Source organism: Myxine glutinosa, chromosome 5 (genome assembly GCF_964187855.1).
Source record: "Myxine glutinosa chromosome 5, kmMyxGlut1.1, whole genome shotgun sequence".
NCBI classification, from domain to species: Eukaryota; Metazoa; Chordata; class Myxini; order Myxiniformes; family Myxinidae; genus Myxine; species Myxine glutinosa.
The window spans coordinates 103,009,742-103,031,771 of record NC_136265.1 but is presented as its reverse complement, the minus strand read 5'-3'; the positions used below and the strand labels follow the sequence as shown (position 1 = coordinate 103,031,771).

General features: G+C 43.4%; 1 protein-coding gene across 4 annotated transcripts in view; it reads left to right on the top strand.

Moving 5' to 3' along the window:
- The window catches only part of LOC137427306 (rap guanine nucleotide exchange factor 2), a 236,555-nt gene that overhangs the window by 7,028 nt on the left and 207,497 nt on the right, over positions 1 to 22,030 (top strand). For all 4 annotated transcript variants that reach the window (XM_068116716.2, XM_078778442.1, XM_068116715.2 and 1 more), the window contains exon 2: positions 18,475 to 18,545. In XM_068116716.2, the coding sequence (XP_067972817.2) occupies positions 18,475 to 18,545 (71 nt within the window). The remainder of the gene's footprint in view (positions 1 to 18,474; positions 18,546 to 22,030) is intronic.

Below are 22,030 nucleotides of genomic sequence, written 5' to 3'. Positions count from 1 at the left end.
ACCTCCATCCACCTTCGGTGGCGGAGGTAACTTGAATGGCACTTACTAGAGTGCGTTCTTCCACCAGGCCGAACAATTTTTGATTTCTATCCCACTGATAGATCTGGATCCGGATCTGGACCTGAACCATAATCGAATCGGCTTATTATTGTCACTTAATCAACTCATCTACCTAGTTTTGACATAACTCGTCAATGACATTTTGAACTAGAACGGCACTCGGTAGAGCACATACCTCCACCAGGCTGGACAGTTTATGGTTTCTATCCCACTAATAGGCTGGATCTGGATTCCGACCTGAACCAAAATCGAATCTGCTTGTTGTCACCTAACCAACTCGTCCACCAAGTTTTGTCATAACTCGTGCACAACTTTTTAACTGTTACATATCGCTTTTTCCCCGATCTCTCAATGTTGAAGAATCGCTTCAAAAATTAAATAATTCTCACATCCGAATCCATATTCAGATCTTCACCAAAATCAAATCGATTTGTCCTTGTCACACACCCAGTCTGTCCACCAAGTTTCGCCCAAATCCATCCATAACTTTTTGAGATATGCTGCTATATATCGTTTTTGGGCCTATCTCCCAATGGTGAAGAATCACTTTAAAAATTCTACTAGCCGAATCCGGATCTTTTAAAAAATCTAACCATTTCATTCTTGTCACATACACTGTCTCTCTGCCAAAATTAGTCTGACTCTGTCCACAACTTTTTGAGATGTTCTGCTATATATTGTTTTTGGTCCTATCTCCCAATGGTGAAGAATCACTTTAAAAAATTCTACTAGCCGGATCCGGATCTTCACCAAAATCTAACCATTTCATCCTTGTCACATACACTATCTCTCTGCCAAATTTCGTCCAAATCCATCCACAACCTTTTGAGATATCTTGTTCACAGCCAAACAAAAAACAGCCAGACAGGGGTGAAAGCATAACGTCCATCCACCTTCGGTGGCGGAGGTAAATATTGTTCTACATATAGTTTTTGGCCCCATCTCTTAATTGTGAATAATCACTTCAAAATTATAGTATCCGGATTTGAATCATCTATCTATAATTCCAGTAATCTCTGTGTGTGTGTGTGTGTGTGTGTGTGTGTGTGTGTGTGTGTGTGTGTGTGTGTGTGTGTGTGTGTGTGTGTGTGTGTGTGTGTGTGTGTGTGTGTGTGTGTGTGTGTGTGTGTGTGTGTGTGTGTGTGTGTGTGTGTGTGTGTGTGTTTGTCTGTGACCGCTGTTTCTCGACAACTACCGGTCCGATATACTTGAAACTTGCCAGGTATATTGCTGGGGACCCGAGGATGTGCCTTTTCAAGGTTTGAAATTAATCGGACAAGTGGTTCCCAAGGTATGGTCACCGTACTCGCAAGCCGTTCGCTTTGGCTTTGCGAATGGACCAAACCATTTCATGTAAATAGAGGGGGGGGTTCTGTGGTCGTTCGCTTTGGCTTTGCGAATGGACCAAACCATTTCATGTAAATAGAGGGGGGGGTTCTATGGTCGTTACTGCCACGTGGTTTCAAAGTTTTTTTTTTTGTTGTTGTTGTTTGCACGCATGTTTTTTTGCACCCACGTACGGGCACGCCCTAGTGTTTGTGTGTGTTTGTCTGTGACCGCTGTTTCTCGACAACCACGGGTCCGATATACTTGAAACTTGCCAGGTATATTGCTGGGGACCTGAGGATGTGCCTTTTCAAGGTTTCATATTAATCGGACAAGTAGTTACCGAGCTATGGCGATTTAGCCGTTCGCCGTTCGCTTTGGCTTTGCGAATGGACCAAACCATTTCATGTAAATAGAGGGGGGGGGGGTTCTACCGTACTCGCAAGCCGTTCGCTTTGGCTTTGCGAATGGACCAAACCATTTCATGTAAATAGAGGGGGGGGGTTCTGTGGTCGTTACTGCCACGTGGTTTCAAAGTTTTTTTTTGTTGTTGTTGTTTGCACGCATGTTTTTTTGCACCCACGTACGGGCACGCCCTAGTTACCAAAATGTAACCAATTTGTCCTTGTCACATACCCAAACATACCAACAATTTCGTTCGAAACAGACAGGGGTGAATACATTACCTTCGGTGGCAGAGATAATGAGAAAGTATAGAACAGCACCCAAGATGATTCTGTGCCTCAGAAATGAGAATCCCATAAGACTTGGATGACTTGGGCTTCCAACGCTCTATTTCAGGCGTCATTGGCAGGATGCGGTCAAAACTTTCGAAATTCTTCACTCGTGTGACAATCTTAGCACCATGACATCTCATTTGAATGGCCTTTCACACGCCATGGCTTTTCACACATTTGATGCATTATTTTTGGCAAAAGTTTGTCCCGACATCAGGAACTACTCGTTTACTCGTCGAGTAGTGACATGTCGGAACAATCTTCCACGCCATGTTGTTTCGACACTTTCTGTTGATTATTTTAAAATCCACCGAAATGATGTCTGGCAGCATCGTCCTAAAAATCTCAACTTTTGCTTGTGTAATGTGATGAGTGCACCCCCCACAACCATGCACATAACAATAAATCTATCCCTAACGTTATGAGGGGGGTTCCTAACAAACACTTTGGTGCTTTCCTAACAATCCCGGGATTGATTCAGGGAAGCTCATGGCTTCCTGTATAGTGTGGGCTCTCGGCTGTCTCGCTCATCCATGTCATTCCTCGTGGAAGGATCTTTTCTTTCCATGCGTCCATCTCTTTCACTCATCATCATCATCTGGGGATGTGTAAACCTGATAAAGGGATGAATATGCCAGCATGCTCGACCAGCGGAGCCATTGAAGGGATTCGAGCGTTTGGTGATGGATAATGAAATCCGTTTACGTCACCAGGTGGTCCTTTGTGCAAATTCTGCCTCAAAACCTCGGTCGGTATTGTCGTTGGGTCATCTGTTTATGTTTGCAAATCTATCAGGATTTTTGAATTCCCACCCGCAACCTCCTGCCTCTTTCCACGATTCTGATGTATCTCCATGATTTGGTGCCTCCTTGTCAGAGCATCGATCGAACAACTGCGGTTATTAAAGCAGAATTTTTTAAAATTTAATTAAACGCCGAATTGTGTATGTGCATTGTGCATCGTTAGTTTTTTTTTAAAATCCCAGGCTCCCTAGTAAATGCTAAGCATGGTGTTGGTTTAGCGGTTAGGGTGCCGGCTTGGGATCCGAGGATCCTGGGTTTGAATCCCGGTCGATCGCTGAATTAATGCCAGGGGGTTGACTCAGCTTGTCATCCTTCTGAGTTCGGCAAATTGAGTACCGGTGCACTGGTAATTCCCGGTGTGTCGCAAAAGGTGACTAACAGGGTTGGCGGCAGGAAGGGCATCCGGCTATAAAACATCGCTTCAAAAAAAGGGGACCACGGTGCCCAAAAAAGGCCAACCCCTGCTCTTTGGGGAAAAATGGCCTCTGAAGGTGGCTCCCTAGTAAATGTTCCTGTTTTCTGAATTGTCCTTGGTGACCCGGGAGCTACCAAAACCATCCTGATGAATATGCAAGGACTGTTCAAGGCTGTTGTAGACTTTTGGAGAATATGTAAAAGAATCCATTTTGAATGCTCAAAATATTTAATTATGCAATGTTATTGTCTGTGATGAGCAATGTTGTGCACTAAGTGACGTCAATGCAGCTTAAAGATTTCTGGGTAAAACCAACAATGCAGTCAACAAAGTCATGTGCACTGTGTAACAAAGGCATATCATAGTGGCTGATAAATAAAGAGAGCAGTGAGTTCAAAACTAGATGTGAATTGTTGAACAATCGTGATCATTCTGCAACAAACAAACCGCTTTCACTCAAGCAACCGTGGAACGTGTTGAACAACTAATTGTGGAGAATTGCCAGATTGCTACACTTGAAATTTGCAGAAGAATTTGATGTCGGTGTTGGCAGTGTGGAAACGGTCATTCTTTCCCACTTGCAATTCAGTTTAGCTGCGTTAGTGCAAGGTGAGCACGAAAGGACCACACGTTTGAGCAAAAGGTAACTTTTGTGCTCATTACAGCAAGGCTTCTGGAATGCGACCAAAGGGAGGGAGATTGATAGATGATGATACCTGGATCCATAATTTCATGTATGTATGTATCTATATATATATTGTAAAGCATGAGTGTCCGTCTGTCCCCGAACTACACCCTCAGTTTTGCGGCTGGCCCCGCCAAACCTTCTGTGGAACCTTTTGAGGGTCCAGCGGGTTTCCTCCGGTAGCTGGGAGGTTTCATAAATTCCTCAATAAAATTATAATTTTGAGTTTCCACCCATATGAAACTGCTCCCTATCTGGATGTAATGTCAGAATAGCATTTATCTTTGTTTATCTCACGAGTGATTGCAACATTGTATTTTATTACAGTAAATGGTGTCGTGTTAATTTGTGATTGGAATGATGCTGTTTAAGGCATGGACTCGCCCCACCAAATTTTCTGTGCAGCTTTTGGGGTCCCTGCACGTGTCCTCAAGTGGGTGGGAGTTTTCATAAAAGTTTTTAAAACATTTTTTTTGAGACTTTGGACCTCCCTCCCATGCATAGCACGGCTACCTTGCTTGTATATACTGCACTAGCAGGAGTACTCGGAGGGGGTGGTGAGGTGAGAGGGAGGGGAAAGATATACCACATATACATATTTTGGTGGGGGTGGGTGGGGGGGGTGGCTTTGACAAGCCCCTCCGTTTTGGGGGAGGGGAGGAAGGGAAGGAACAATTTTTTCCCTGTGCAAAGGGTGCTTTAACCTCAGTATTGCCCAGGTAAAAAGGAGATTATAATACCAGACCTGGCCCTACACGGTACAAATTTATATGGAGAATTTATGCCCTCCCCCCTCCACCCCCCCCCCCCCCTCCAGACTCCCGCATGAGGCCACGGCCACAAAGCCTATGTTACCTCCCAGACAAAGTTGTATTTGTAATTGAACCCTGAGTAATGTATATAAAAGTGTTTATAGCTGAAGTACCCGGCATTACTCAAGCGAAAAAGAAACATTAACATATTTGAAACGAAAACGGCACTCAGTAGAGAGTATCCTCCACCTGGTTGGTCATATCACTCAATGGTGAAGAATCACTTAAAAAATTCTCGTAGCCGGATCCGAATCCAATCTTCACCAAAATGTAATAATTTCGTCCTTGTCACATACGCTTGTCACAGACAAAATGTCTGTCATCTGTGCCAAATTTCGTCCGAATCCGTCCACAACATTTTTAGATATCTTGTTTACAAACAGACAGACAGACAGACAGGGGTGAAAACATAACCTCCATCCACCTTTGGTGGTGGAGGTAATGAGGGCAAATATAATAGAAAAGCAATTGCATCCAAATCAGAATCCATCACAAATGTCAAATCATCATTTTACCTTTTCGTTGAATATATGCTCGTGAATGTGCCGTTCATCATGTTTCTGAGTTAAGTATGATGACGTTCAGGAAGAAGAAGCCTTACCACCAACTTCGACCGCTTCCGGAATTGTTTGATCATTTGTGTTCAAATGTCTGGTAATTGTTTTGTGTATATTTATGTGAACGTGTACTTCTATATAACTGCCATTAATCAAAAAGGCTTAGGCACTACAGAGCGATTTCTAAAAACTCCAATAAAACATTTTTATTTTTTTTTCAAAAATAATTTTTTTTTTGGCCTAAACACTCCCAGGCACTATTTTAGTCCTCAATTTTACTACCGCCTTTATTACACCAATTCTGTCACAGGTTTGTTTTACTGTGATATATCACCTGTCCCATGCCGTTGACATTTTGATGATGCCTTACTGATCTACTGGTTAGTCTTTCCTTGGCATATCCAAGCTTCTCAAGACATACATGACTTTAACTTGTCATGTAGTAGAGTATAGGTTTCCTATGTGGGTGGAGGATTCCTTGGAGGCAGTGGAGATTAAGACGCTCGGCTCCATTGACATATCCCGGTGTGAGGCGCAGTTTCTTTCCCCGTTTTTATTATTCTAGCATTGATTTAAGGCTCATGGTCCCATTTTCTGATACTAATCATTTCTATGTTCACATATCCCCAAGTCTTTCTAATTTCTGCCCATTAACACTTTCGCAGGACCACACGCCATACCACTACTAATTTATTTGACTTCCACAATTATTCCTACCAGAAACGACATGCAGTATAATTCTTCATCATATTATCCACTGCTTGTCAGTTTGGCACAGTCCAAGCATTCTGATCTCTTGCATTGCTTCGTTCCCCTTTTCGTCCACCTCTGGAATTGCTTCCACTGCCGATGCAATGCCATTCTTCCCTATAGGCCTTCAAGAAGACTGCCCCACAGAGCTGCCCATCACATTTTCTTTTTTCACTAACCTGGTTCCAATGTTCACGATCATTGTCATCTGTTCCTCAGCGTGTCCATCTGTTCTCCAATACTCCACTCTCGATACACTAGGGTTTCACCATCCATTATTTAGTTCTTCCACGACCTTCGACATCATAAAAAAAAAAATTGTTTATCTGGAAATGTTTTGGCGGGTTAGTAAACATGAAAATAAAGAATAGCTAGAAAGCATCTCGAAATGCAATGCCCGTCTGCGTTCGCGTCATACTCAAACTAAACTCGACGAAAACTTGACACATAGGATCAGTTTTAGTTGCTTCTAGTTTTATTAATTAGTGTTTTCCATATTATCATAAATATTTGATGGAGGTTTGTTGAAGATTTGATGACAAAAGCTCAGTTAGTATTATGGACTGGGCAGACACACTGAAGATCAATGGTAAATAGGCAAACAAGAAAGACGTCATGCAGAGCACGATACTTGCAAAATCCACCCCTCCCCCCAAAGTAAAAGGTTGCCATGGATACATCAAATTGTCCATTTCATTAAGATTAAAATTGACGATCTTAATCAAAGCTCGGGTCAATCGGATGAAAATTGATGAATTTTCAGATGAAATTTGATGTTTGATGTTTGAAGTTTGACTTTGACCTTTTGACCTTAAAAATAGTTTGTTTCCAAATTGGGCGAGGCATGATACAATTGCTGTTAAATTTTCAAGTCAATCAGATGAAAATTGATGATTTTTCAGATGAAAATAGATGATTTTGGAAGTTTGACCTTGAGTTGAACTTTGATAACCGTTTGACCTCAAAAATAGTTTGTTTCCAAATTAAGTGAGGCACGATACAATTGCTGTTAAATTTTCAAGTCAATCGGGCGAAAATTGATGACTTTTCAGATGAAAATAGATGATTTTGGAAGTTTGACCTTGAGTTGAACTTTGATAACCGTTTGACCTCAAAAATAGTTGGTTTCCCCAATTAGTTACTCAATATGCAAATGTTCAACTTTCAAGTAATAAACATACAACAACAACAACATGCATTTTAAGGCCATTTTCCCTGCAAGAGCGGGGGTTAGCCTTGCGGTCCCCATGACAATGTTCTCCATTTTGCCCTATTTTCTGCATCTCCCCTTGTTAACCCCCTTGCCCGCATTTCTTCTTCCACCATCTTTAGCCAAGTCTTTCTCGGTCCTCCTTGTCCTCTCCTTCCTTCTACATTCATTTCCATCATTCTTCTCAACCAGTCACTTTCATCCTTCCTCAACACATGACCAAACCATCTCAACCTGTTTCTCTTCACAGCACCCATCACAGGCTCTATTCCCATCATCTTTCGCAATTCATCATTTGTCTTCCTCTCTCTCTCAACGATACTCCGCACATCCACCGAACCATTCGCATTTCCACCCTTTCCAGCCTTCGTTGCTGCTCTACGTTCATTACCCATGTCTCGCTCCCATAAATCATAACACTTCTCACACATGCAGCATACACCTTTCCCTTCAGCTTCAACGACACTCCCCTCCTCGTCAGCACGCCACTCAGTTCCCGAAACTTCTTCCATGCACATCTCACTCGAGCAACCGTTGCCGAGTCTGATCCACCTTCTCCATTCAGCATGTCTCCTAGGTAACAAAATGTTTTCACACCTTCCAGCTTCACGCCGTCTCCAAGATCCAACTCAACATTTCCTCCATCTGCAGCTCCCTCTGTGCACACCTTACACCTGAATGTAGCTGCCACACTGGTTAATGACCCTCTCAGACCGCTACATTTTTGATGAACCCACTCAGCGCACATTGTACATTGAATGGAGTTCACTCCGACACCCTTCCTGCACACAGCACACGGCCACTTCCCAGTTCTTTCCACCTCACCACATGCTTTACCACTTGCCATCACCTTCATTTTTCCGATATTCACCTTCAGACCTTTTGTCTCCATACATTCCATCCACTTGTTCATCTTTTCCTTCAGTCCATCCATACTTTCCACAATCAACACCAGATCATCTGCATACAACAACTCCCACGGTAAACCCTCCTTTACGTTCTGAGCCAGCACCTCCATCACAGCTACGAATAGTAGTGGACTTAGTACCGACCCTTGATGCACTCCCACCTTCACCTCAAACTCACCACTGTTCCCGTCCTTCGTCCTTCCAGCTGTGCGCGCTCTTTTGGACATTGCCGTCACCACTTTGATCAACCATCCTCCACTCCTAACGTCCTCAATGCCCATCTCAATACTTTGCGTGGAACCCTATCGAATGCTTTCTTCAGATCAACAAACCCAAGAAACAACTTCTTCCTCTTCTCCATGTACTTCTCCTGCAACTGCCTCACAATAAAAAGCGCGTCTGTCGTTCCTCTTCCTGGCATAAATCCAAACTGCATTTCGTCAATCTTCACTTTCTTCCTTGTCCTCCTCTCCAACACCCTTTCCAATACCTTCATTCCATGCTCCAATAACTTTATCGCTCGGTACGAGCCACAGTCCAGAGGGTCACCTTTCCCCTTGTATAGAGGGACGAGGGTACTCGGTTCCCAATCCACTGGAATGCGGCCTTCTTTCACCACCAGATTACAGATCTCTGTCATTCTCTTCACACCCCAACTTCCTGCTGCCTTCAACATATCTCCCACAACTCCCGTCGGCCCTCCCGCTTTTCCACTCTTCATTGCTTTTATCGCTTCCTCAACTTCCTTCTCAGTTATCTTCTCTGCCGGTCCTAAAACTGGGTTACTCTCTATGTTGCCATCCCATTCATTCTCTGCATTCAACAGCATTTCCATATATCTCTTCCATCTTCCTTTAATTCCATCTGGGACGAAAGTGTGTGAAAGTTTGTGCGATACGCTGGGGGTGGGGCGCTGTGGGGCTTGCGGTGGGGTGAGGGGGGCAGGCGGAGGGGGTGGAGTGTGGTGAGGGGGGGGGGGGGGAAGGATGGAAGAGGTTCCAATGATACACGTGATTGCAACGACACAGATACATCCTGACGACACATTGTAACAAATTCACTCTTTTGGGAAAACCTAGGAAAGGTGACCATCACAAGTTTCTGCAAGGACGATTCCAGAAAATCCCAGGTGCGACGATCACCTCGCCAAAATACATCTGCTGTTTGCAGACACACACACACACACACACACACAAACGCGCGCGCACACACACACACACACACACACACACACACACACACACACACACTTACATGAATAAACACACACACACACACACACACACTTACATGAATAAACACACACACACACACACACACACTTACATGAATAAACACACACACACACACACACACACACACTTAATTAATTGTACAGTATCGGTTGTTCCTAAACTTAAATATAAATAATTTAAAGGATTGTTGTAAAATATGTTAATTTCACAACATCCCATATTCAACTTTATTTAACTAATACATATATATATATATATTTATATTCAACTAATTTAAATTTCAACTTTATTTAACTTTATTAACACACACATACACATACACACATGTACACACATGTACACACATATACACACACATTTACACACATACACAAACACACAGGTGTATACATTAAGACCTGGGAGGACTCCGTTCCACTTTCTGAAACCTGCATTTGGATATAACAACCAACGGCACACACACACACCTAGTTGGTATATGTCCATGTAATTCAAAAGCAGAGACATTGTCATAAAAGGTTTTTATAACCCAATGCATCTATAATAACACTATTTTAGTGTTTCTGAAGGTTTGTTAAATACAGGAAGCAAGGGGCACGTTCAGTTTAATAATATTGAACTTTCGTTATACCGTTTTGCCATTCAAAGTTCACAAAAGCTACAATTGTTTAAAAAAACAATGCTGCAAATGATATGATGCGATGGCCGGAAGGTACTGGAACCGCGTTGGTGACTGCTACACACTACACGCTGATGCACGATTGTCACCGATCACCCGTCGTAGAAGTTGTACATGTTCAATTTTTACGATTATGCGTTAAACTGGACTTTATAGTGGAGCTTTTCTGAAGAAGTTTCGGTAAATAGGGAGCTGCGCCTGCTTCCCGTCACTAGAAAACTTTGGAAGAGAACTCTGTGGAGTTGTGAAGTCTGCAGCTAGATTCTGACCCGGACTGAGTCGTACCAGTAGTCGGAGGATAGAGCATGGATAAACCCCATTGGTCGGCATCAATTTGGAGTGGGGTATGGGATAGAGGTGTTCGTGGTTTAGTTTCTACGCAGACTCGAGAGAGAAAATGGCAATGTTGTGAATGGCATTGCTGGCACCCAAAGTGCAATGGGAAGTGGGAAGTTGCATTATTCCCCTGACCGCCCCCCCCCCCTGACCCCCCAGGATCGTGTCTGCTGATGCGGATTATAACCTTGTGACTTTCAGTGACAGTTTGAGCCTTCATGATGAATACTCCTGGGGACATTGTGACATCGCCCCTTTTAGTGCTCCCCCTGGGGATCCATGAGTGTGATTGCCACTGTTGGTTGATGTCGGCTTTAAGCCAGGGCTTTCGGGGACAGTTGTCATGCAAACGTGTTTTAACGGTATAAATTCTATTGTGCAGGTTAAGCAATGGCACCTGCCTCAAAACCCATTCACCCTTGTCTTCACCCCCAGCTCTTGCATTTGTGTCCATATTGCCAATATCTATATTCTTAATCGGAAGGCGATTAGCTCTAGTATTTGTGTCCACATTGCCAATATCTCTATTCTTAATCGGAAGTCGATTAGCTCTTGCATTTGTGTCGACATTGCCAATATCTCTATTTTTAATCAGAAGTTGACTAGCTCTTGCATTTGTGTCGATATTGCCAATATCTCTATTCTTAATCGGAAGTCGACTAGCTCTTGCATTTGTGTCGATATTGCCAATATCTCTATTCTTAATCGGAAGTCGATTAGCTCTTGCATTTGTGTCCATATTGCCAATATCTCTATTCTTAATCGGAAGTCGATTAGCTCTTGCATTTGTGTCCATATTGCCAATATCTCTATTCTTAATCGGAAGTCGATTAGCTCTTGCATTTGTGTCCATATTGCCAATATCTCTATTCTTAATCAGAAGTTGACGCTCTTGCATTTGTGTCGATATTGCCAATATCTCTATTCTTAATCGGAAGTCGATTAGCTCTTGCATTTGTGTCCATATTGCCAATATCTCTATTCTTAATCAGAAGTTGACTAGCTCTTGCATTTGTGTCGATATTGCCAATATCTCTATTCTTAATCAGAAGTTGACTAGCTCTTGCATTTGTGTCGATATTGCCAATATCTCTATTCTTAATCGGAAGTCGACTAGCTCTTGCATTTGTGTCGATATTGCCAATATCTCTATTCTTAATCGGAAGTCGATTAGCTCTTGCATTTGTGTCCATATTGCCAATATCTCTATTCTTAATCAGAAGTCGACTAGCTCTTGCATTTGTGTCCATATTGCCAATATCTCTATTCTTAATCGGAAGTCGATTAGCTCTTGCATTTGTGTCGATATTGCCAATATCTCTATTCTTAATCGGAAGTCGATTAGCTCTTGCATTTGTGTCCATATTGCCAATATCTCTATTCTTAATCGGAAGTCGATTAGCTCTTGCATTTGTGTCGATATTGCCAATATCTCTATTCTTAATCGGAAGTCGATTAGCTCTTGCATTTGTGTCCATATTGCCAATATGTCTATTCTTAATCGGAAGTCGATTAGCTCTTGCATTTGTGTCGATATTGCCAATATCTCTATTCTTAACCGGAAGTCGATTAGCTCTTGCATTTGTGTCCACATTGTCAATATCTCTATTCTTAACTGGAAGTCGATTAGCTCTTGCGCTTGTGTCCATATTGCCAAGATCTCTATTCTTAATCGGAAGTCCATTTGCTGTAAATGCAGACACATGGGTCCGTTTTCCCTTTCGATCCAATCTCGCCTGCACTTCCCTGTTCAAGCTTTTAATCCTCCTCCCACTCCACTGCCGCTCCCCCTCACCCCTCCACTCCCCGTAACTCTCACCCAGATGTGTACAACCCAACCAACCCAGCTTTTTCTCCCGCAATGCCGACCCCCAAAAGGGATCATGCGTTCTCACCATGAAGCAAGACGACCATTGTGTCTCAGACATGCCAGTTGTCAATATCAGACCCACCTGATGTCTAAATTCACAGGAATATCAGCATTCCCAAAAACTCGGTGGCAGTTGGTTGTCTTACATACACTCTATCTGCTCTTTCACTCTTGAAGAATAGCGTCGCGATCGCCCCTGCTAATGAGCGTCTTGCTTTAACTTTGTCTTTGTGGAAAGAGCCAAAGTTCCTGTGATTTATCTCTTCCTGTATTCACCCCCTCCCCGCGCCCCTCTTCCAGCACGTGAGTTTCCCTCCCGTAAAGGTCGGCGATCTCGTAGCCACTCTTGATTCCTCTGCTTCTTGCTCATTTCAGGAAGATTGTTGGACTTGCAGTCTTTTCTCAGCTCCATCTACCAAGAAATACCTTTACCTTGTTATCGTCTCGGAGTCTAAACTTCACGGCTGCATACATTCATTCAACGACTCTTCTCTTGCATGTTCCTACCACATTCCCAAGTTTGTTTTCTCATGGTCCTTTCCCCAGGACTTCAAGTCTGCTGCCCCCGCTGCCAACTTACGTTCTCTTCTATGTCTCCCTTTGAAGTTCAGTACAACCTTTGAACCCCCGTCCCCTTTGACAGTCCGTCCTCATCTCCTTTTTGCGGCGTATCCATACATTCTTGTCCTCCTGTTTCCCCTGTGCCCCACTTTGTGTCCAGTGACCCTTTGCCCTCTGTTTCCCCACTCTGCCGTGGTCCCCGACCCATGTAACATCAACAAAATATTTGCGACAGGGAACATTAAACTGTATTCTGAGATCAGGATACGAGTTGGCACAGCAGTACTGTGCAGGATGGATAGTTTATTTATATATTTATTTATATCCCCTTCTTCTTCTTGGAATGGAAGACAAGTCCATCATCTCACTGGTGAAATTTCCCTCTGGAAATTACTTCATCGTGGAGGCATGGCCGGATGTTTGTCGTTTTGTATCGTTTGATTTCACTTTGACAGTGTCGATGCCAAAAAAACGTTTGAAGACTTTTTGCTCTGCAGCTTTACTGTGCCTGGGAATAGGCAGCATAGGACCCGACCGAAGTAAACACTTGGGAGGAAGCAGAAGGTCAGCTGACATGGGCATGGTGTAACGGCTATAATTAAGTTCTCTTGCCAAGCCCCTCATGGGCATTTAATCCCGGCATGGCACCAAGTGGTGCACTTGATGGACCGTTGGCAACCATGCGTGGGTAGGGTTACGGAGGCCGTTGATTATGCTCTCCGAGGCAAACTCTTGGAAGAGGTGAAGGCGTTTTTGAAGACGGCAGTCGAGTCTGCTCCTATTGTGATCTTGTGGACAATTTCCATTAATCTAACTTTGCCATATTATTACGAGGGGTTTTAGGCTGGCAGGATAGCCAAGAGGTATATTTTGGGCTGACGTCGAGCTGTTTAGCCTGGGTTTGAACCTTGACCCAGCTACAAACTGTCGCCCTGGTGTTTCTTATGCAAGGCGAGGCATCAATGGGGGACTGCTTGGGAGACCCTAACAATCCCGTCGTGTCTTTCATGAAGAGGAGGCGAGTTGGCCAAATTCCTGCCTAAACCATAGGTAGCTAGTGGTCTGCGTTTTGCCACTTGACAGCAGGTTACACTTCTTGCTGTTTTCGAGCATGGCTGCCATCTGCGAAGCAGTTTCTGCACTATAAGCAAATTCCCTCGCAGGTAGTTTGCATGTTTCATGGGAACAGCAAAAGGCAACCGCTTCGATAACGAGGATTTTTGGATCTGCCAGAATTGCCACACAACTCTGTCTGTTTGGAATTAGCTTGAGGTTATTGTCAAAGATGCGTAGCGGGCAGCCCATACAGCCTTGCCTTCATCCCAGTCCAGCCACTCTGGGATATTCGGGATTTGGCTCCAAACCACTTTGGAGGTTTAAGAATACGGGTGTCCGCCCGTCCGGTTTGGCTGCCCAAGCCCGTAATCGATGAGAGCTCTGTCCGTCCGTCCTCCGGGTGTTGGAAGCCGTCTTCCGGATGTGCATGACGATGTGCGTCTGCCTGTTTTGTTTTTTTAAATAATACCCCGACCACCCAATTGAGCCTGGTGTTGGCTTAACGGTTAGGGTGCCGGCTTGGGATCCGTGCATCCTGGGTTCGAATCCCGGTCGATCGCTGAATTAACGCCACGGGGGTTGACTCAGCCTGTCATCCTTCCGAGGTCGGCAAATTGAGTACCAGTTCACTGGTAATTCCCTGTGTGTCGCTACAAAGGCAACTAATAGGGTTGGCGGCAGGAAGGGCATCCGACCATAAAACATTGCTTCAAAAAGGGGACCACGGTGCCCAAAAAATGGCCAACCCCTGCTCTGCGGGGAAAAATGGCCTCTAAAGGTGGTTCTTTCTTGTTCCTACCACCCAATTGCCCCACCTCACAACGAGCATCCAGGGATGTGTATACTGTACTGTAAATTCCTATTCCCGTTGAACGGAAATCTCGATTGATCTCACAAACCTCAGTTGCTCATTTTGATTCCGAATGCTATGTTTTCGTGCCATCCCGAGCCAGTTGTGCCGCCGGTTTCTGATTGAAAGAATGTACCTTGATGAGTTCTTACGGTGCAAATGGCCGTCGAGATGGCATTTCAGGTGTGTTTTGCAATACCTGTGTGTACAATCAAAACGGTGCAATGAATAGTCTATTTTTGTCCATTGTTTACATGTGCACAACTGCGAGCATCGTTACCCTTGCCTGAGGAGAGGGTATTGCATTTGAGTCAGTTTGTTTGTCTGTCTGTTTGTCCGCACAGAATAAATATGATTTTCTCTGCAACCGTTGGTCCGATTGACAGGGAATTTTCACCATAGGTGCAACTCCACCTGTATAATTTTTTAATGATAATTATGACGTAATAGGTCATGTGTTTCGGCCGCCATCTTTGAAAAACCGAAAAATTTTGCACCTCTATCTCCGAAAGTGCTGAATCGAGAAAATTGAGACATGGCTCATTGTAAAGAGGGTGCCTCCATTATGACGTCATAATTCGACAAGTACAAAACTTCATTTAATCAAGATGAAACTTCTTGAGCGTCATCTCGGGATAAATTGGAGGAAAAAAAAATTGATGATGTCATCGGGCACGTGGTTCGGCTGCCATATTTCTTTACCTAAAAGCCTTAAAAACCACTAAAAACACGTCCTGGTGAGGTTCTGCAATCTCTGATTGCTCTTTCTTGTTTATATTATTTTCGGTAACCAACAGTCTATTAGACTGCTACTAAAAGTACAGTTTGTTGCTGCTGGTTATTAATTTTTGCAGCAAAATTGCTTCGGCCCTCAAAGCAAGTACTGCATTGGTGTCATGACTGATGATTTGGTAATTAGTTTTCTTGCGGCTGCAAGGCCGCCATTAAACTGCTATTTATCAAGTTGTAGAATGAAGAGCTGCTCTTGCTTGTGTTCAAGGCCCTTGTCGATCTGCGTAGGTGATGAGGTAGAACGATTGATGGAATCAACAGAACATTGATCGAAGTATGCTACTAAGCGAGGAGAAACTGACTTTTAGTGCTTTGGCCATTATTTGTTCTGAGGAAGGGTTCAATTCCGAAATGTCAGCTTCTCCTTGATTTCCCACGGCGGTCAGCACACCTTGATCAACGTCCTGTTTATTTCATCCATAGCTCACAGCAGTTGATTTGCGGCTTTTTGTCTGAAACGCGAGGAGCAAGAGTTGGGATAGTGATGGGTTGTTTTACATAGAACAATATTGCTGATGGAATGATGCAGCTGTGGTTGCACGTGACACAATTTGAAAATGTGAATGTATCCGGCTAGATCTGAAAACACCACATGCACCTCCTATCGGATGTCCTATCGTCAATGGTTTTCCTGCTTGGATCACTATTTATAATGATGACCAGTGGGAGGAAGTGCAAACGCCCAGCCCTCTGGGCCTAGAGCCCATATAAACGTCTATGCTGGTCTTCCGTAGTGTTTGTAATGTGTTGTTAAACATGTATTCCATGTGCACTGACTTATTTTGAGAGGAAATTGAATGAATTGTGTGCTGAATTTTCTCTTCTGTTTGTTATTAGTTTTCATAGTCCCCTACCAATTCCACAAGAAAGGATTTTATAGGTTTGCTCTTCATCCGTCCATATGTCTTTCCAGACTTTTTCCCCTTACCCTTTAACATATTGAACCTAGAAAGCACCTGAAAATGCAAAGCCAGTCCGCATCCGTTTGTATTCAGACGTCTTCTTCCTTTTCTTCCTCTTCTTCCGAATGCGTCAAAATAACGAAAACGGTTTAACAAAAAATACAAAATGAAAGGTGATGTTTTTATGCAGCCTTGACCTTTCAGCTTTAGATCTAAAAAAAAAACAATCACTTTCTCACTTTTAATTGGTGAACCAATTCTGTGACCCACTATGCAAATTCTTAAAATTTCAGGCCAATTGGATGAAAATTGACAATTTTATGTGATGCTGACCTTTGACCTTTTGTTAATTTTTTGACCAAATTATTAATTTGCCTTCTCCATATTCTCATAATTAGCCTGGTGTTGGCCTAGCGGTTAGGGTGCTGGCTTGGGATCCTAGGATCTTGAGTTTTAATCCCGGTCGATCGTTGAATTAACACCAGGGGGGTTGACTCAACCCGTAATCCTTCCGATGTCGGCAAATTGAGTACCAGGTTGCCTGGATGAACGTGCCGGTGTGTACCTCGGTTTAGAATAGGTACACCGTATCTCAGAATTTTTAAATGATAATTATGACGTCATGGGTCACGTGGTATGGGCGCCATCTTGGAAAAACCGAAAAACTTTGCACCTCTATATCTTCGAAAGTGCTGCATAGAAACAATTGAGACATGGCTCATTGTAAAGTTCTTTCCATGTGGAATAACATCTGTTAATGAGGATGTCATAATTCGACAAGTGCAAAACTACATCTGATCAAGATGAAATTTCTTGAGCATCATCGTTGGATAAATTGGTGGAGAAAAATAAAATGACATCATCGGTCAAGTGGTTCGGCCGCCATATTTGTTTTAACACAAAAGCCTTCAAAACTACTGAAACATGTCCTGGCGAGAGTCTGCAATCTCGGATTGCTCTTTCTAGTTTAACTTTTAATTGATTCTTCTCTATTGAGAGATCGGGCCAAAAGCGATATATAACATATTTTAAAAAGTTATGGACAAGTTGTGTCTAAACTTGGTGGACGAGTTTTCTCGGTGACAAGAACAAGCCCATTAGATTTTGGTTCAGGTCCGAATCCAGATCCGGCCTATCAGTGGGATTCAAAACACATAAAATGTTCAACCTGGTGGAGGTATGCGCTCTACCGAGTGCCATTCTAGTTATTCTTGCTACCTTGCGCATGTAAAGCGAAAAGTGGTGTTAGACAATTGGTTCACTTCTATCTGTCTACAAATGTCACTTTATGATCGAGAAACAAATTGTTTAAATTGAATGTTACTTATATATTGAACATGAATTGGAAAATATACCTGTAGTTTTATAGTACTTTGGCTCTGAACTTGTCCCGATTGTGCATGCTCAGAGAGGAGTGAATAATTATTTTACTCCGTCTACCTGTCTGACAGTCAAACAAAATTGAAAATGATTCCAAACAGGAAACTTCCTGGTTTTAAGGATATCATAAAGCACACAAACAACAGGCACAAAGAACTAATGTAACATGTTGGATAGGGTGGTGTAAAAGACACCATCATCAATGTCGGTGAAATTCCGAAAAAAAAATTCTCTGACCTTTAAGATCTTTAAAAATAAATTTGAATTTTATATTTGAATGCTGTAGAACAAAAATCACCTTTTGGGCAGTTTCAAAACCCTTTAGTTTAGCAGTACGTACTTGGACAAAATATTACGTCATTTTATGCCATCACGACCATTCCAACTTGCCGCTCGTAGACCCCGTCCATGTCTTTGTTTCTTCAGAATGTACATGGTAAGGTGTTCTCTGAACTGTAGTTTCTTTACCCCCTCTCCCTCAAAGTCTGCCCCTTTATCCCCCATTTTTGAACGATGCCATTCTGATTTGGGTTCTGCCATCTGTCCGCAGGACCTGGAGCTCATCTACTTCTATCTACATGGCATGGAGGCACTGTCCAACTTGCGTGAACTTCAGCTCAGGCAAGTTGCATTGGCACAAACTTGACCCACTTTTAGGACCCATATTCAGAATGTAGTTTGTCATTTTTGACAAAAAAAAAAAATCACACTATTTGCTTCACTGAAAGTCTTGTTTCATTACCCTTGCCAGAGGAGAGGTAATTGCATTTGAGTCCGTTTGTCTGTGTCTGTCTGTCTGTCTGTTTGTTTGTCCTTACAGAATCAATATTATTTTCTTTGCAACCATTGGTCCGATTGACAGGAAATTTTCACCATAGGTGCACCGCCTCCTGTAGAATAGTTTAATGACAAACACCATGTAATGCACAAATGCATTAAATAACACAGAACATCGCTAACATCAAGAATCTCACATTAACCCGAGTCCACTGAAACTCCACGCAATCACCAAACTATATATTTAACTTGTCCTTATCTACCCATAAATTAATCCTTTGGCTGGAAGGTGTGGCTCAAGGACAAAACACAGACATAGGAAGGAAAAACAAGAAAGAAGGATATCACTGGTAAATGAGTCTTTAAATGAACTGGAAGATCAAAATCCCTTTCGGGCTTGCATAATCCGACAACAAGTCAGGCCAAAGGCGATGCATGCATAACCCACGAGGGCAAAGGCAGCCCACACAAAAAGCACGTGCCACAGAGGTACATACTCTGTTTTGCATTTGGTGCACACTCTCGACCTTCTCATTTTGCCCCTCCTTCTCACTTTGCCCCTCCTTCTCACTTTGCCCCTCCTTCTCACTTTGCCCCTCCTTCTCACTTTGCCCCACCTTCTCATTTTGCCATGCCTTCTCATTTTGCCATGCCTTCTCATTTTGCGTGCCTCCTAATTTTGCCCCGCATCCTAATTTTGCCCCGCCTCCTAATTTTGCCTCGCCTTCTCATATTGCCACGCCTTCTCAGTCCCGCCATCTCCTTTTGCCCAGCATTATCATTTTGTGTTCCTCCTAATTTTTTTATATATCCAAATATTGCCCAGCCTTCTCATATTGCCCCGCCTTCTCATATTGCCCCGCCTTCTCATTCCCGCCATCTCATTTTTCCCCGCAATCTCATTTTGCCCCGCATTCCCATTTTGTGTGCCTCTTAATTTTGCCCCGCCTTCTCATATTGCCCCGCCTTATCATTCCCGCCATCTCATTTTGCCCTGCATTCTCATTTTGTGTGCCTCCTAATTTTGGCCCCGCATCCAAATTTTGCCACGCCTTCTCATTCCGCCTTCTTATTTTGCAATGCCTTCTCATTTTTTCCCCGCTTTTTCATTCCAGCCTTCTCATTTTGCCGTGCTTTCTCATTTTGTGTGCCTCCTAATTTTGCACCGCCTCCTAATTTTGCCCCGCCTCCTAGTTTTGCCCCGCCTCCTAATTTTGCCCCGCCTTCCAATTTTGCCCCGCCTTCCAATTCCAAGGTTCATCAAAAATGTAGTGGTCTGAGAGGGTCATTAACCAGTGTGGCAGCTACATTCAAATGTAAGGTGTGCACAGAGGGAGCTGCAGATGGAGGAAATGTTGAGTTGGATCTTGGAGACGGCGTGAAGCTGGAAGGTTGTGTGCCTCCTAATTTTGCACCGCCTCCTAATTTTGCCCCACCTCCTAGTTTTGCCCCGCCTCCTAATTTTGCCCCGCCTTCCAATTTTGCCCCGCCTTCCAATTTTGCCCCGCCTTCCAATTTTTCCCCGCCTTCTAATTTTTCCCCGCCTTCTCATCTTGCCTTGCCTTCTCATTCCCGCCTTCTCATTTTGCCTGCTTTCTTATTTTGTGTGCCTCCTAATTTTCCCCCACCTTCTCATTTTGCCCCACTTTCTCATTTTGCCCCACCTTTTCATTTTGCCCCGCCTTTTCATTTTGCCCCACCTTCTCATTTTGCCTCGCCTTAAACCATAAAGCATACCAGTTAGTTATTGCTTCATAAATACAAGCCCTATAAAACCCAGCTCGCACACACAACACCATCCTTTTCATTGGCAAAGGCAACAATTTTGGTCTGCAAACAAAGTGATTGTGTTGGCCTGTTGCATTCCAATCTGAAATGATGCTAGACATGGGTTAAAATCCCTTATCCAATATGTATTTGTCCATAGTCTCCTAATGTCTTTGTCCTGCATGTGATTTGTGTACAAGCTCAACCACGAGTCGGAGGTCGATGTTACAGAAACATGAACGTGGCCTGGTTGCTGTATTTTTATTTATTTATTTATTTTTGTCTTCCATCAATACATTTTGAATTTTTAAAATTTATTTTGATGGAGCTTCCAAATCATTTTTCAAAATACCACTAGGCTTTCTCTCCCCCATTCTAACATTTTGATGTGATACATTGGATGAGTATGGAAACTTGTAAAGCGGGATGGCTGCTTTCTCACTTGTGGAGATTTTGATATTGTTTTTCTTTAAAAATATATTTTTTTCCCAACAACCACGCCATTGTCACGGGCAACGGGCAGCCGTAAAGCCCTCGACCAGCCATAAGTCTTTGCTGGGAAAACAGCCAAATGCAGTAGTTGTGCTTCCGTTACATACCGCACTCGTCGCTTCCAACTTGATATGGTGGAAAGGACAACAACAAAAAGTGATTTTCATTGTTAAGCTGCACCCCACACATTTGCACCTATCGGAGTCCTTAATTATCCACATGTCATATCGTGCATCCGTTCACCTTTGTTCTGAACACAGCACTCCCAGCTGAGCCAGCAGCTCAGCACAATCGGAGTGTTTTCCCACTAGACCGTGCATTTATTTTGCCTTTGTTCCAAAAACGTTGCACTTTGTGGCACAACGTCACCTGCGAGCTGAGTAGCTCTCCAACACGAGCATCTCCATGGTACCAACTTGTGCCACTGTTTTGGGTTTGCCGTTGCTGTTGCGCTCGCTTTTGGATGTACGTTTATGGCTGCCAAGTCTTCGTTTTGCTTGTAATAGTCAATCGCAGTCATTAAAATTGGATTGTACCACCTTGTATTGGAACGACGAGCTGTGGCGATGTACGTTGGCACATTTCGGAATCCCATCACCGTGATGGTTACCTTTTATATGCAGCCTTTATTAAAGTCTTGTTTTCTTTATCGAATGCCATCGGTGCGTTGACAAGGACACTGAGGCCCGTGGAAGCCGTTTTGGGATCACAATGGCCGTGTTCCACCCCATCCCCCAACACAATGTCACTCCATGACGACGAGACGCTACGGACGATGAACGCGCACCGAAACGACGAATGGACATGATGTTACACTCTCGTGGGAGACGTGAGGATGAGGGAGGGAATTGGCCTGGACATTGTATTATCATTATGAGATGCACGACATGATTCTTGGTAATGAAGGGTGATCAAACGCTTGGTGTAATGGCGCTGCAGAAATGGTAATTAAAGGGGTGGGGTGGGGATGGAGGACCTGGAGAGAAGATCAGCTTCACCTGCACTTGATAAAATACCTTCCACTTCCAGGGTTGCAAGGTTACCTTGAGGAATAAATGATCTTGGTTGCC